The sequence below is a fragment of the Onychostoma macrolepis genome, chromosome 18 (assembly GCF_012432095.1).
Source record: "Onychostoma macrolepis isolate SWU-2019 chromosome 18, ASM1243209v1, whole genome shotgun sequence".
Lineage (NCBI taxonomy): Eukaryota > Metazoa > Chordata > Actinopteri > Cypriniformes > Cyprinidae > Onychostoma > Onychostoma macrolepis.
Genome location: NC_081172.1, coordinates 30,210,461 through 30,225,723, shown reverse-complemented (window position 1 = coordinate 30,225,723; position 15,263 = coordinate 30,210,461). Strand labels below are relative to the sequence as shown.

At 41.3% G+C, this 15,263-nt stretch overlaps 1 protein-coding gene across 1 annotated transcript in view; it reads left to right on the top strand.

Annotated features, from left to right (window-relative positions):
- Positions 1-5,152, top strand: part of pid1 (phosphotyrosine interaction domain containing 1) — a 31,212-nt gene extending 26,060 nt beyond the window's left edge. Inside the window, exon 3 of the mRNA XM_058752222.1 lies at positions 1,864-5,152. Within this exon, the coding sequence (XP_058608205.1) occupies positions 1,864-2,352 (489 nt within the window). The 3' untranslated portion in view covers positions 2,353-5,152. The remainder of the gene's footprint in view (positions 1-1,863) is intronic.
- Positions 5,153-15,263: the final 10,111 nt, after the last annotated feature.

The window sequence follows — 15,263 nt, the reverse complement described above, 5'->3', positions numbered from 1 at the left end:
TTTTTTTTAATTATATACACTACTGTTCAAAAGTTTGAGGTCAGTTACATTTTTTTTTTTTTATGTTTTTCTAAGAAATCACTTATGCTCACTATGGTTGCATTTATTTGATCAAAAATACAGTAAAAATTGTGAAATTGTTGCAATTTAAAATAGCTGTTTTCTATTTAAATACATTGTAAAATGTATTTTTTTTTTCTGTGATGCAAAAAATTTTCAGCATCATTACTTCCGTCTTCATTTCTGATAATTATCAGTGTTAAAACAGTTTTTGCTCCTTATTGTTTTGTGAGATTTGAAATTTAAAAAAAAGTACATTTACAAATGTCTTTTCTGTAATTTTTGATCAATTTTAATGTGTTCTTGCTGAATAAAAGTATTCATTTCATACTGACCCTAAGCTTTTGAACAGTAGTGAACAATTTTAACTATCAGTACTTCTCACATTTTTTTTCTTGTTGTGGTGATTTGTGTTCATTTACGATAAAAAGGCTTGATGTTATCCATCAGGAATTGGGAAACACACATGCTCGCTCAGTGCCTCATCTGTTAGTCATAGTGTAGTGAGGGGCTTCTTTCAAGTCGAATGTTTTCCTGCACTTCTTCCAGAAGAAAACACTCATCCTTTCTCTCAATTCTCTCTCTCTGATGTAAATCGCTTTCAGAAAAGAGATATTACTGGCATTTCCGCTCCCTGCTCGCAGGAAGGCCTCATCTTTCTGTTTCAGACACAAGAGAAAGAATGAGATTAAGAAAAACAAAACGCATCTGGAGAGAGAGACACTATAGTCATGTTCATAAAAGGGATGACTTTGCATTCTGCTATGAAATTATCTTAGCAAGTACAGCACAGATGTTCAACCCCTTGCCTGTCTTCAAAGTTTGTACAGCATGTAAAGCAACAAAAAAACTATATAGTTTAATTGTATTCTTAAATGAGTTAAAGAAATGGGAGGAGAGACCATGGTCAGAATTAGACCTTGTGGTTGTAGACCAAACAAAACGTCTGGAAGAGGAAAACAAACAGCCAGACGTTTGTGTTTTTTCTTCTGTAGTTTCACATTTTCTTCCCAAACCTTTGCCAAAAGCACATGCATTCAATCACAACAAGATCAGCTATTCACAACCACTCATCGTCTTTGAAATCTTTTGTTTTTCTCTTTAAAAACAAACAGCATATCTTTACAGCTCTGGACCAGATACATGTGCCACATTCATGGAAATTACTTCTTTTTTTTTTTTTCTTTTTTTTTTTACCATTTTCAACCAAAAGTTATGATTTAAAAACATGCGAAGTAGTGTAACCATCAAGTAACAAGAAACACCTTGAATATGTGTAAAATCTTAATTATTGTTTAAAAAAAAAAATGTGAAAATGAAGACTGGAGTAATGACCACTGAAAATGTAGCTTTTAGTTTTTGTTTGTAAAAAATAAAACATTTACAGTAATGAAGAAAATATAGATGAAACAAAACAGGTAAATACATATTCTCAGTATAACAAAATATATTAACATATTCAGTCACCAGTAAAGCTAAATTGTATATTGTTTTCAGAATATTATTAGCTAGTTGCTTATTAACGTGCATATTACTAGCATATTGGCTGTTCCTTAGTACTGCATGGCCATAATTTAGATCCCTTAATCTTGCCCCATACCTAAATTTAACAACTACCTTACTATTAATAAGCAGCAAATTAGGAGTTTATTGAGGGAAAAGATGTAGTAAATAGTTAGTTAATAGTGAGAATTGGTCCTCAAACTAAAGTGTGACCAAATATTTATATTTAAATAAATATTTCTTTGTGCATGTGGCCATTTGTCTGAATTTTTTTCTGTTTGTGTGTTTGCCTTTGACTAGGTGACCTACCTTGGCAAGGTGACGATTTCCGGCACTCACTTCCTTTCCGGCTGCACCGAGTCGGCTGTGGTGGGATTATGGGACACCAAGCGGACGTCTGTGGCCCACGATGACTCCATCACCTCTAGCAACGCCATACTGGAAATCCGGCCATTCCAGGTACGACTGCATCACCTGGACGACCGGGGCGAGGCCACGGTGGCCATGGACACCTTCCAGGTGGCTCGCATCGCGTACTGCACGGCGGATCACAACATCAGCCCCAACGTCTTCGCCTGGATCTACCGGCAAATCAACGACGATCTGACCTTCCAGATGGACTGCCACGCCGTGGAGTGCGAGAGCAAACTGGAGGCCAAAAAACTGGCGCACTCCATGATGGAAGCCTTTAAGAAAACCTTCCACAGCATGCGCAGCGACGGACGCATCCACAAGAGCGGCTCGTCCGACGAGTTCTCCGAAGAGGCGAGCACACCCGACGACGGCTGAGAGTCACGGGGTGGGGGGGGGGTCTCTTTACGTCTTTGTGCCATAATAGAATATCCAGAAAAATAACCACAACAAAAAGAGAACGCGAATGGAAATTCAAACCACAAACCAAGAAACTAGTCTGCCTTTTTTCGATCTCGGCTGCCAGACAGTTCGTGCCCGTTTTACTAAAGCGTCCGAGCGTCAGCGTACTTTACCACAGTCACACTCCCACTTGAAAGCTGCTGGTTTTGATATGGCGCGTGTGAATTGGCAAGAACTTGTTACACGTTCACCTGTTATGTTACTTTCGTTTTGCCGATCAAAACCTTTGGATCTTGGAGTTCCTGATGTGCGTGCAGAAATCTTTTATGTCGTTTTTTAGATAATGCAGAGGTGTGTTTCCTCTGCTAAGTAGAGTTTCAGAGAGATAAAAAAGATATAATTTTGATATTTATGGCAGGCAGCCAGCCTAGGGCATTTCTTTACCTTTATCGGGCCATAGAAGCGTAATTATAGGGACCATGCATCGATTTCTATGTGTTTTTTTTTTTTTTTTTTTTTAAGATACCAAAAGCGTGCAAGTGTGTGTGTGTGTGTGTGTGTGTGTGTGTGTGTGATCTAGGGTTTGTTTGTTTGCAGCTCATGAGCCTTTGATTAACTATGGAACGGGTTCTCTACTACAAGCTGAGTGTAGTTTAGTGCGTTTGTGTGCGTGAGGTGTTTTCCGACAGAAAATACCAGCGCTTGTGTTAAACGAAATGTCGAAAGCGAGACGTTCCAGATGCATCTGTATTTTAAAGCCATAGTTCACCCAAAATTAAAATTCTGCCATCATTTGCTCAACCTCATGTCGTTCCAAACCTGTATGAGCTTATTTTTCTGTTGAGTACAAAAGAAGATATTTTGAACAATGTTGGTAACAAACAGTTGCGTTAGCCATCGACTTCCATAGTAAAGAAAAAAAAAAAAAAAAAGTAAATTGCTACCGGCAGCTTGTTTGGTTACCAACATTCCCCAAATATTCTTCTTTTATGTTGAATAGAAGAATTCATTTTTGGGTGAACTATTTCTTTAACTCTTGCAGGGCTTATAGGTGCGGTCACGTTTACCCTTGTTCTGATAGTAGTCCGCAAGATTGGGAGCTTTGTGAGGAGGAAACAGTTCACCATGCAGATTTCGCTTGGTTTGAAAGTGGCTTCTGTGCGAGCTGTGCTTTATACATTGCTACGCTATTTATAGTAGACCTTTTTTACGCGAAATGTCTCTGAAATATTGATATTGTGACTGCACCTATAGTTCACGGTTGTAAACACAAACTTGTGACGGGTGCTTTCGAAACGATGCTTCATGAAGCTTTAAAACATTTATAACCCCCAGCAAATGAGGCTTTGTAATGTTTCAAACCTGTCGATCATTGGTTTTAACTGATTCCGGGTCATTTTTAATTGATTTTAACGAGCTTTAATTGATTTTAAAATGATACTTAATCGCTTCTAATTGACCTAGTTTGCCTAGCACTGCCTAACCATGCAAAAACAAGGCCTACAATTTAACAAAACACAAATTTTAAAGAACCTTCATATGTAATTATTTGTTGATTTACATTTAATAGATTACACTTTCATGAAAATATTTGCTGTCGGTTTGTAAAAGTTGTCATTATGCACGTTTGGGCTGAGTTTTTGTTACATTTACATCTTTGTGACCAGCAGGTGCCGCCAGGCTGTGGAGCTTTTGTGTGCTTTGAAACAGTGAATGATTTTATGAAGCAATTGATTCCAAGCTTCAAAAAGCATTGTTTCTCCCATCATGAACAGATCTTGTTATTGGTCTTCGTTCACATACAGGGTGTTGGGACGTCTTTCTGGTGGATTTAGAGAGAACTGTGTTAATGTTTTGTGCAGGGAGAGGGAGGACCCCAAAAGCATAGCTGCCCCATAGAGTGCCTGTCTGCACCCCCCAAATGCTGAATGTATGAAGTCTCTTGTGCTGCAAGCGCTATATATGTACTGGTACTGAATGCCTTGTTTGATTTATTATTATTTTAGATTTTGTTTTATGTGTATATATATACATTTGTATTTGCAGGTAATTTGGAAGCTGTATAGTGATTTAGAGTCACTTTTTGTACAAGATGTCCAGCACGTGTGTGTAATACAATGCATGCGTGATTTTACATGTGGCTCCACTCACCTGTGAAAACCCTGTTATGGGACGATGGATTGTGGAGCATCGAGCAGATGAATAAACGGACTCTATTTTGAATTCTGATTTGGAATCGGATTCTAATTGGGATTGGGATTCTGTTGGAGTGCATCTGGCATTGAACATAAATATAAAGAAATATATATATGAAAGATATATACAGTGTATTTGAATGCTTGTGTAAATACAAATGTATCCATTTTTTTCTTTTAAATACTGCATTAAATGTTCGATACTTTGAATAAAGTGACAAGCACCATTAAAGAAATCAGTATTATGGCCAACTGTGAATTTGGATCGGGAGCGGAGGGCACCCTTCATTGTGAGTGATGAAATGTCAGGGGAGAATGAGGATGAGTGTCTCTGTTGTTGTTGTTGTTGTTGCTGTTTTTTTTTTAATTTGTAAAATTGTAGATGAACATTCTCACTACATGTCTTAATGGCTCAGACTCGCTTTAATGTTTTGAAATGTTACCATATGTGTTTTCTATGCTGTATTTGCAAAGATAAACGATACAGTCATATATAAACTATTTACCAAGCTAAGTTGTTTCTTTTCTGTTATTTTTTTTTTTACACATATTATCAGGCTGTTATGTATGGGTCAGGTTTTGCTTGAAATATTTTATTTAAATAAAATTAAAATATTCATATATAATCTATAACATTCTCAGTCAGAAGGTGGCGTCAGAGTCCTAAAAAACTTGTTTTTATATTATGCCACTATTTTTCTCTTCATCTTGAACCTCTAGAGGGCACTGCAGCATAGAAGAGAATAAAGGAAATGTATAGAAATCATCATTCAAATGAACGATATACACCTCCACATATGATATGGTAGCCCACATTTACGCCCATTAAATTCATCTTACATGCTTGCTTTTACTTTTACTGACAGGAGTCACAGGACTTTTACGAAGGTGACGTATGTGTGAAATAAAAATTGATAATTCAAAATGAAAAGCAAAGTCATTGCTGCAAGATAATTATAGAATCAAGCTTGAGGCAAGAAATTTGCCCTTGACAAGATCCTGACGCGGAAGGTGGTTGGACATAAATATAGGAGACTTGAATGTCTGATTCATTGACTAGTTAAAGATGCTTCAGAAAGTACTACAGACCAGCGTGAATAATACATAATTTTCCCCTCACTTCGATATACTAATATTTATTATTTGAAGCAGCCCCGCGTGCCCTCACATGAGCTGCTCTCATGAGTCAAACGGTCAAAGTGAACAGTGTGAATACAGTTTCGTGTCAGATTCAGTCATGTGTGAGATCGCTGAACATATGAGCTCGGATCAAAGGGTTTATATAAGCCTCTTCAGACGCACTAACCTCTTATTTCTCTCCCTCTGGAGGCACTTTTGTCGAAACCCTTCGCCAGCGTTTTGGCCTGCCTTCATGAGTGAGAGCTGTCACACCTCTACTGCACACTCAGCTCTTCAGGTTCACTGCTGTATCACGCTCCATAATTTATTCCATATTACTGAGCACTGATTCAGAGACGATGGAGGTTGTGTGTGTGTGTGTATATATATATATATATATATATATATAAATCATTTTTGGTCCTGGAATCCGATTGGCTGAGAGAGCCTTTTCCAGCGGTGCAATATTCTAGTCATAACAGAACCCCCAACTGTTTGCATCGCTTGCAGTATTTCTCACAGAAAGTGTCATGGCAGACACCAAAATCCACTATAATTTTATAAGTAATACTGTTTTTGTGTCATGGAAGGTCATATTCATTTTTTTTTTTAGGTGAGAATGTAGTTGTCTAGGCTTCAAATATGCGGTTTGTTAATAAAGATAACATCTGAAAATTTGCTTCGACTTGTGAACATGACTTTTTCTATTCACTAAAAAGAACCATCTTATAACAGTCATTCGTTCAGGAATCTACACTGGTTGAGCTGTATGTTTTTAATTCACTAAAAGGAAACCGTCTCATAAGTCTTTTTTGGGGGGGAAATCAGACTGTTCACTCCAGTTCAGCTGTTTTGATTCTTCAAAAAGAAGCAACTCATAAGAGCGCAATATAAAAAGTCATGATGGTACTAGTCAAAACAAGCTGTAAATCAGTGACAGACATCTGCACCATCCACCCGGCTGATCCGAGGCTGTTGGGTGTTGCTTGAAAGGGCTGTGTCGGATTAAGCAGTAGCATCTCAGCATATCTACCATCTCTAATTGACCTTTTAGAAAGCAGCAAAGATTGAATCCTGATATCTGAAAAAAGGCATCAAGAGAATCCCCCTGCCCAGTTCTCTCTTTTTCTTCATCTCTTTGAACACTGTTTATCTCCTATCATACCATCATCCATCAGTGAAGCACTATGACCTGTTTTATCACAACCTCAGAGTCCAAGCTAATGTGTCCATTGCTGATCTGTGACCAGTGTGAGGTGGCGTTATCACACAAACTCATATCAGAGAGACAGGTGCATTGTGGGTAATGAAATAGCATAGTGTTATCAACAAGATTTTTGTAATGCAGATAGCATCATGCAAGGGCTTTAATGGAAGCTCTGATTAGGCATCAGTGATGTCCGAATGGATGAATTAGCTTGCTTGTTTTTCTCAGGTTGTAAAGATCAAGTGTCATTAATCCACCCAACTGATTCATTCCAAACACAGGCGGCGAAGCAGAGGAGCTGATGCAACCTTACAACCTGCTGATATTTACACTCAAAAACACATCAGTTAAATGAACTGAAGTTCAAGAAAATGAAAACCCCGTAAAGCCTGATATATGAAATAATAGAAAAAAAAAACAACAACACACACATATATATATATATATATATATATATATATATCACAAAAATCTATAACGCAATTCATATGTGTTTTTGTTGACTTCCATAAGGCTTTTGTGGTTCATATAGTATAATAGAGATTATGGAGTATATACTTTTCCTAAGAATTACTTGTTCTCTATATGTACAAAGTTATTAGCAGTGTTGGGGGTAACGCATTACAAGTAACGTGAGTTACATAATCAGATTACTTTTTCAAGTAACTAGTAAAGTAACACATACTTTTTAATTTACAAGACAATAACTGAGTTACTTTTTCAAATAAGTAACATCAGTTACTTTGCTTTTCCACTGACTGACAGCTCTCCTGTCCCCATGTTGAGAGAAATCAGGAGTAAGAGCAGAGGTGTTGTGTGTGCTGTGTATTATTCCGATGCTTGATCCATCTGTGTGTCTGTCAGGCACTCTCATCTCATCCACCTGCACACAGACAGAGCAAACGCATTTGCTTGGATTAATTCAGCACATCATCTGACCCCAGCACCTTACATATGTATTACCTGCCCCATCTGAATCAAGTATAAAATCCCTGCATGTCCTTGGAACACCGTTTTGAATGTCAAATTCTGATTTCAAATGCATTAATAAATTCCTATGAGAATCAAAGCGGCAGTGTTGCTAAGCAAATAGAGAACTGCACTTGACTAGAACAGACTTCTCATAAATAATAATGTGGTTAGAATATGATTCAGAGTCCAACAAAACAAATTTGTCTTCAGGTGCTCAAGCTCACTTCACCTCAAGTTCATAATGCAATGCTAATATATGCAAAGAAGGTGGGATCTTTTTGCCTATGGGAGCCCATCTGACCTTACACATTAGTCACATGATCAAGCGTACCACTGACTTTACAGTATGTCAAGATACACAATCGTTTGGTTTAACTGCAAATGATGTCTTAGTCATCTGATTCTAATGTACCTTCTGATGTGAACCCAACAGCCTTACTTTAAAAACACTTCAGGTTTGTATTGATTTTTCCTATTGTGTGTACCTGAGATCAGAGGAGATGTAGACTTTGATTCTTGTTCTTGATTTATGACTGCGAAGGCTATCTTCAGATCCGACGTGTTTAGTCTGTGTAGAGATGACATGGGTGGGCAGTGCACAGATGTAAGGTGCGTTTCTGAAGATATTTTTGATAAATGTGTGACCCCATTCATTACTCAGGGCCAAAACAACAGACAGGCTCTGATATTCTTTAGAAGTCACCTCTGTTGAATGTTGAACTAAAATGACATGATTCTCTATAGCCTCCTAAAATAACTTTTTCCAACCTAGGAAGAAACTAGACTTCTAAAATTCTAGCAATATGGTATATGACAAATATGTAAATATTTATTTACTTGTTATATTTTATATTTATTTATCTATTTATTTAAATATCAATTTATTTTTTCGCTTCACAAGATGGACTGGAATGGTGTGGGTTACTTGTGGATTATTGTGATGCTGTTTGGACTCTCATTTTGACGGCACCCATTCACTGCAGAGTTCTGTTCTGATGAAGAAACAAAGTCATCTACATCTTGGATGGCCCGAGGGAGAGTAATTTTTCAGCAAATTGCCATTTTTTGGGTGAACTATTCCTTTCAAATGCAACAAGCTATGCAGTTTTATGAAATATTCCTCTTGGGTCCATGACCTGGAAAATGTTCAACCCCCCCGTTGTATTAATTTATAGAGCACACTTTAACATGAACTCTAAAAGAAATCTGATATGCACAGAATCCTTTTCCATAGTTTTTCTATACATAAACCTGTGCTAGACAAGTATGTTTGACCTTTGCATTTGTGTCTTTGGCAACGTCTCATGCATGAAAACATGACGCTCGAGTTCAGCTTTTTAAAACACGTCTCAACACCTTGCGTTTTTTTTTTCATTACACTGCCCTGCGTCTCATTTTTTTGTAGCAAAATCAGATTCTGTGTGAATGGATCCCAAGTCATTTACAAAATAAATATATAAAAAAGCAATCATGCCTTTTATCGTGTCTAATCCCAGCAGATTGTGCTTTTTAGCGCAGGCTTCTGTTGGAAACACAAAAGGCTAATTAAGCTGTGACCCTGATAGGATGCTTCCAGTGATGTGATGCAGTGAAGGTCTCTTTTCAAGGACAGTATGAATGGCCTTTTCCTTTCACATGGAATCAAATTACTAATGGACATAATAGGTGTGCCTTACAGCAATAGCTGATTGGTAAACACTTGAAAGAGTTACGTTATGCCAGCCTTTGTGTTCATGGGTATTAGCGTGGGCTTAAGGTTACACACTTTTCTTGTTGTTTTCCTTTCTGCGTGCGAAATTGGAAACACTTGGTTGACCTTTGTATGTGATTACAGCTCAACTCCCCAACACCACACTGACATTTCAATCTCACAGACCCTTAGTTCATTATAAACCACCTGGGATACACACACTCACACCTGGCATCATGTCATGCAAAATAATCATGTGTAAAAACAAAACAAACAAAAAATATTCTGGAGGAAATGTACATGCAGAGCTGCACGAGCCTATGGGTGACGAAGCCCACCAGAGCCCGCCAGAATGGGTGGGGCCATCTGGCTATATAAGCTGGCATTTCGCCATAGGATCCTCAGATTTCTTCTCCTTCAGCGATGACTGCAAGATCTTCACTCTACGATACTCAAGCCTTCGCTGTGAACAAGCCTCACAGTGGCTCAAGACCCCTTCCTGCTCAGCTGACTTCGCTGCTCCCCAGCCGCCTTCAGTGTCTGCAGCAGCTGCTGTTTTCCGGTCCCTTGCCGCCATCCGGCGATTCTATCAGAGCAAATTTCTAAAAGAAAAATTGATCTCAGCGTTGTTGCAAATGCCGTGCCATTACTGTCGCTGATGGTCACGGTGAGTGCGTTTCATGCTTGGGCGCCGTCCACGCTGAAGCTGTACTCACGGAGACGTCTCAGAAAGCAACTCCACCCCTCACGCCCTCACGCTTTTCTCAACCAGCACGGGGATGGACGCCGAACTGTTCCGCGTCCTGTTTAAAGCATCTCTGCCCACCCACGGCCATCGGCTGGAAGGCAAAGGCCGCCCACCCGTCCAAGCTTCCTCGACTCTCCGGTCTCCCACACTGGCCTGTTTGGACCTGCAGTCGAGGGTTTCGCAGAACGTTTCACTGCTGCGCAGAAGTCTTCCCAGGCAATGCGACACTTCTTGCCAAAGTGCTCCAGTTCTGCAGCTGCTTCCAGTCGCCCCAAGACAGCGTCGACTCAGCAGCCCGCACCACCAGCCTCAAAGCCTGAGCCCCATCATCGCTCCTGCTCAGCCAGACGCTACCCATTCACTAAACGCCAGGGACCCTGGCCCAAGATAACACTGGACCCAGTGCCTCAGGCATCATCCTGATCTGCGGGACAGGAAGAGGAAGGAGCCAAGTCTCGCCACAGCCGGACCACCCCCCAAGCAGCCTCCAAGCACCCCGTTCAGTTCTGTGTGCCAACGGTAAAGTGTTTGTGGTAAATACTGTTGTGAACACTGGGCCTGTTCAAATAGCACTCACACAAATGATCGCTGTTATAGCGAGAAAAATAAAATTTTCAAAAAGAGAGCATATTTCCTCTTCCACTTATCACGAGTGTCAAGTCCCCTCACGGCGATCCACCACTTCAACTAATTCGACCCCTCGCCACACGGACCGAGGCCTGGCAGGCCATCCCCGGAGTGTCAGATTGTTTTTTCGGGATTATAAAACGAGGCTACTCATTTCAGTTCGCTCAAAGACCCCCGCGATTTAGCGGCGTGCTCCCCTCCATAGTTCAGAACACGGACGCTCACGTCCTGTGCTCCGAGGTGATGAATTTACTAGCAAAAGGAGCTGTAGAGATGGTTCCACCAGCTCAGAGCGAGTCAGGCTTCTACAGCCGTTACTTCCTCGTCCCCAAAAAGGATGGCAGACTAAGACCCATCCTCGATCTCAGGCACCTGAATCGCGCCCTCATGAGACGGCCGTTCAGAATGATTACATTGAAACAGATCCTCTCGCAAGTATGCCCAGGGGACTGGTTCTTTTTGCTGGATCTGAAAGATGCCTACTTTCACATCCAGATAGCCCCCCCACCACAGACGATTCTTGAGATTCGCCTACGAGGGAGTGGCATATCAATACACGGTCCTCCCTTTCGGTCCTAGTTCCTCATACTTTTACAAAGTGCATGGATGTGGCTCTTTCCCCACTGAGACAGATGGGAGTCCGCATTCTGAATTACCTCGATGCCCAGTCGGAGAACGAGCTACTATCTCACAGATCCTTCTTCTTCAGTCATTTAGAATGCCTGGGACTCAGGGTCAATTTTACCAAGAGCACGCTGTCCCCCAGCCAACGGACAACGTTCCTGGGAACAGTTCTCGACTCAACCCAAATGAGAGTGCACCAGAATGTGCTCTGGCCATTCAGCAGCTCACGACCTCATTCAAAGTTGGAGCCTCTCGCCCTCTCAAAGCGTTTCAGAGGATGCTAGGCCTCATGGCCTCCGTGTCTCCAGTAATTCAGTTGGGCCTGCTTCGCATGCAGCCCCTTCAGTACTGGCTAAAACCACGAGTTCCGTCCCACGCCTGGCATCTCGGACGCCTCCACGTCAAGGTGGACCAGGCCTGCGTGGCAGCTCTGGCCCCTTGGAAAGACCCTCAGTGGATGGAACGTTCCCCTGGGAATGGTCTGCAGAAGGAAGGTGGTCTCAACAGATGCTTCCAACACAGGTTGGGGAGCGCTGTGCTATGGCAAACCGGTTTTCGGCCTCTGGATGAAAGAGGAAGGTCGGCTTCACATCAACTGCCTGAAAATGCTTCACACCTTTCTGCCAGACCTAACGGGACACTACATTTTAGTCCACTCGGACAGCATGACGGTGGTGTCCTATATATAAGTCTCTCCTTGAAGCGCCTCTTCATTCTGGTGGAGCGCCTCTTGGAATGGGCTCAGCTCAACTTGCGTTCGCTGAGAGCAACGCATGCCCCGCGCAGGTTGAACCGAGGAGCAGACATGCTGTCTTGAAGCAATGTCCCCTCAGAAGAGTCGATGCTCCACCCACAAACGGTTCAATGAATCTGGGAGATCTTCGGCAGGGCAGAAGTTGAACTCTTTGCCTCAGAAGACAACTCTCATTGCCCAACTTATTTTTCAAAGGACAGGGATGTGTTGGCCCATGAATGGCCCTAATCCCGCAGGTAATCAGGCGAATCAGGGAACAGAAACACAAGGTTCTGTTAGTGGCCCCGCTCTGGAGGAACCAACACTCTATGCCCTTAAATGGTCTGTCTTCTCCGCCTGGTGTACAGCCCGCTGCACAGACCCAATTTCCTGTGACATATCTGTTATATTGTCCTTCCTGCAAGAGCTGTTGAATAAGGGTCGCTCCCCTTCCACGCTCAAGGTCTATGTAGCTCCTATAGCTGGCCAATCGGTGGGCAGGAACAACCTAGTTGTTCGTTTTTTGAAGGGGTCTAGGACACTCAACCTGCCTCGGCCCATCACCGTCCCTACATGGGATCTGCACACGGTGTTGAGCCGCTACAGTCCATTGACCTTTGTTCCCTGACGCTAGCATCGGAGCCCCTCCTGCCTTGAATTTGGGCCCAGCGACTCTAAAGTCGTCCTGAAGCCAATGCATGGTTACACACCCAAAGTGCTCTCGACTCCGTTTAGAGCGCAGGTAAGCAAGACCAAGAGTTGAATTCACTCTGCCCCATCAGGGCATTGAAAGTTTATATTCAGGAAGTCGGAACAGCTCTTTGCATGCTTCGGTGGCCGCACCAACGGGTCTCTAGTCACGAAGCAGAGACTTTCCAAATGGATAATTGATGCTATTGTGCTAGCATAATCTTCTTTGGGCCTACAATGCCCCATGGGAGTAAGAGCCAACTCAACTAGAGGTGTCACCTTTTCCTGGGCTTGGTCTAGCAGTGTGTCCATTGCAGAGATTTGTGCGGCGCCGGCTGGGCCTCGCCGCCCACATTTGCCAGGTTTTATAATCTGGACGTCCTGGCCTTACAGGCCCGGGTCATTTCTGCATAGACCGGCTCACTCTTGTCATATGACAAACTCTTAGTCGTCGACTTATATAGACAGATGGCCCCACCCATTCTGGCGGGCTCTGGCAGGCTTCGTCACCATAGGCTGTTTTTTTATTTTTACTGGTCACCATTGGCTCATTTTTTATTCACTGCACGAACCAATGGCCGTGCAGTTACACTGCATTATTGAAAAGGCTTCAGTCATTGGAAAAAAAGGAGTTTTCCCCCATAGCGTCTTGGCAGATGCAGTACCCGTTGCCGTATCTCAGGGAACCGAGGTTACATTGGTAACCGAGTACATTTCCTTGACAGAAAATAAATCAAATGTTTTCCTCACAATTCTAAAAAAAGGTCAGATTTATGAAATATTTCTCTCAGTTGTGAATTTGCATCTGGAAATTCTGATGTATTTTCTCACAATTCTGACTTTACATTTTGAAATTCTGACTTATTTTCTCGCAATTGCAAGTGTACATCTTGCAATTGGTTTTTTTTGTTTGTTTTTTCTGCCACAGAATTAAAAATGAATAAGGTGATATTTTTTATCTCACAATTCATACTTTTTTCAGAATTGCAATTTAAATTCTCACAGTTCCGAGAAAATGTTTCTTATAATTTTTTGAAAAAAAATATATATGAGATATAAGCTCACAATTCTACTTTTTAGTGCCTGTGCAAACATTAGTAAATAAATGTATGTTATAGAACCACAGTTTATGTGAAAAAATGGTCCTGAGATCAGGTCGGGACTGTGTTTTTGATATTGGATTGATGTTCTGGGTGTTTTAGTGCATGTTTAGGCCTTTCTAGAAAGTTGCAGTGATGTTGTTAGTGCTTAGTTGTTTAGACAATTCATACACACTTCTCCTCTACAAGCCACACATTTTGAGGTCTGTTCATGTGTGTAACACAGACAGTGAACCAAGTTCAGTACTTTGGGTTAAGGTTTTGTTCAAATCACTAACCCTGTATGAACGATAGCAAAAGTCATACTTTCCTACGCATTAAATGTACACAGGTTAAATGTAAAGCTGTAGATAGAGGCACCCAAAGTAAATGTGTCTTTGGTTGACAGAGATTAACAGGGCAGACTCTGATCTTCACAGCCCACTGACACAGAAAAAAAACATCTGCTGAATCATGCACACACAACCACTGACTTATTCACTCATAGACACACACCTACAGATGACATCAGTAACCTTTTACTCTGAGAGCGGATGAAAGCGCATACACGCGATGTTCCGCACTTCCTCTGTCCCTCCAGATTATCGATTCTCAAAGCTCCACTGAGCATCTGAGTTTTTCTCCATCACTGGGGCTTCAGCTGCTTCATTCTGAGAAACAGCATGGCAGAAAAGATCAAGCGACACAAATTAAAATTCTTTGATGAGAACCCGACTTTCCACATTCTTTGAGGGGCTTCTTGAAAATGTTGTTTTCAATAACAAAATTCAAAAGACATTGTGGTAAAAGGAAGCAGGTTTTTTAGAAATCTTACTTTTGCTTCACTGCCTACAAACGTCGGTCTTTGTAATTCCCACAGGATGCAGTGTGAGGAGAGGAGAGGTGAGGCGAGTGCTATCTAAATTGAAACATTCTCTCTCTCTCTCTGATTTTCAAGTTTTGGTAAGATTTAAGCATCTAACCCTACTTTTAATCAATCTTCTTAATCAATAGCTATGAAACTGTAAACAACAAAAGGTCAGTCCTGGCTCATACATCTTTACAAGTACACAGATTTCTTGAGGAAAGATCCAGTTTAGCAAAAAATAGGGTAGGCTAGCCTAATTGTGAGATTTTTTTTTCTGAATTGTATCATCTGCATGAAAGTTTGAGTGAGTGAAAAGTTCAGTTGAAGACTGAACA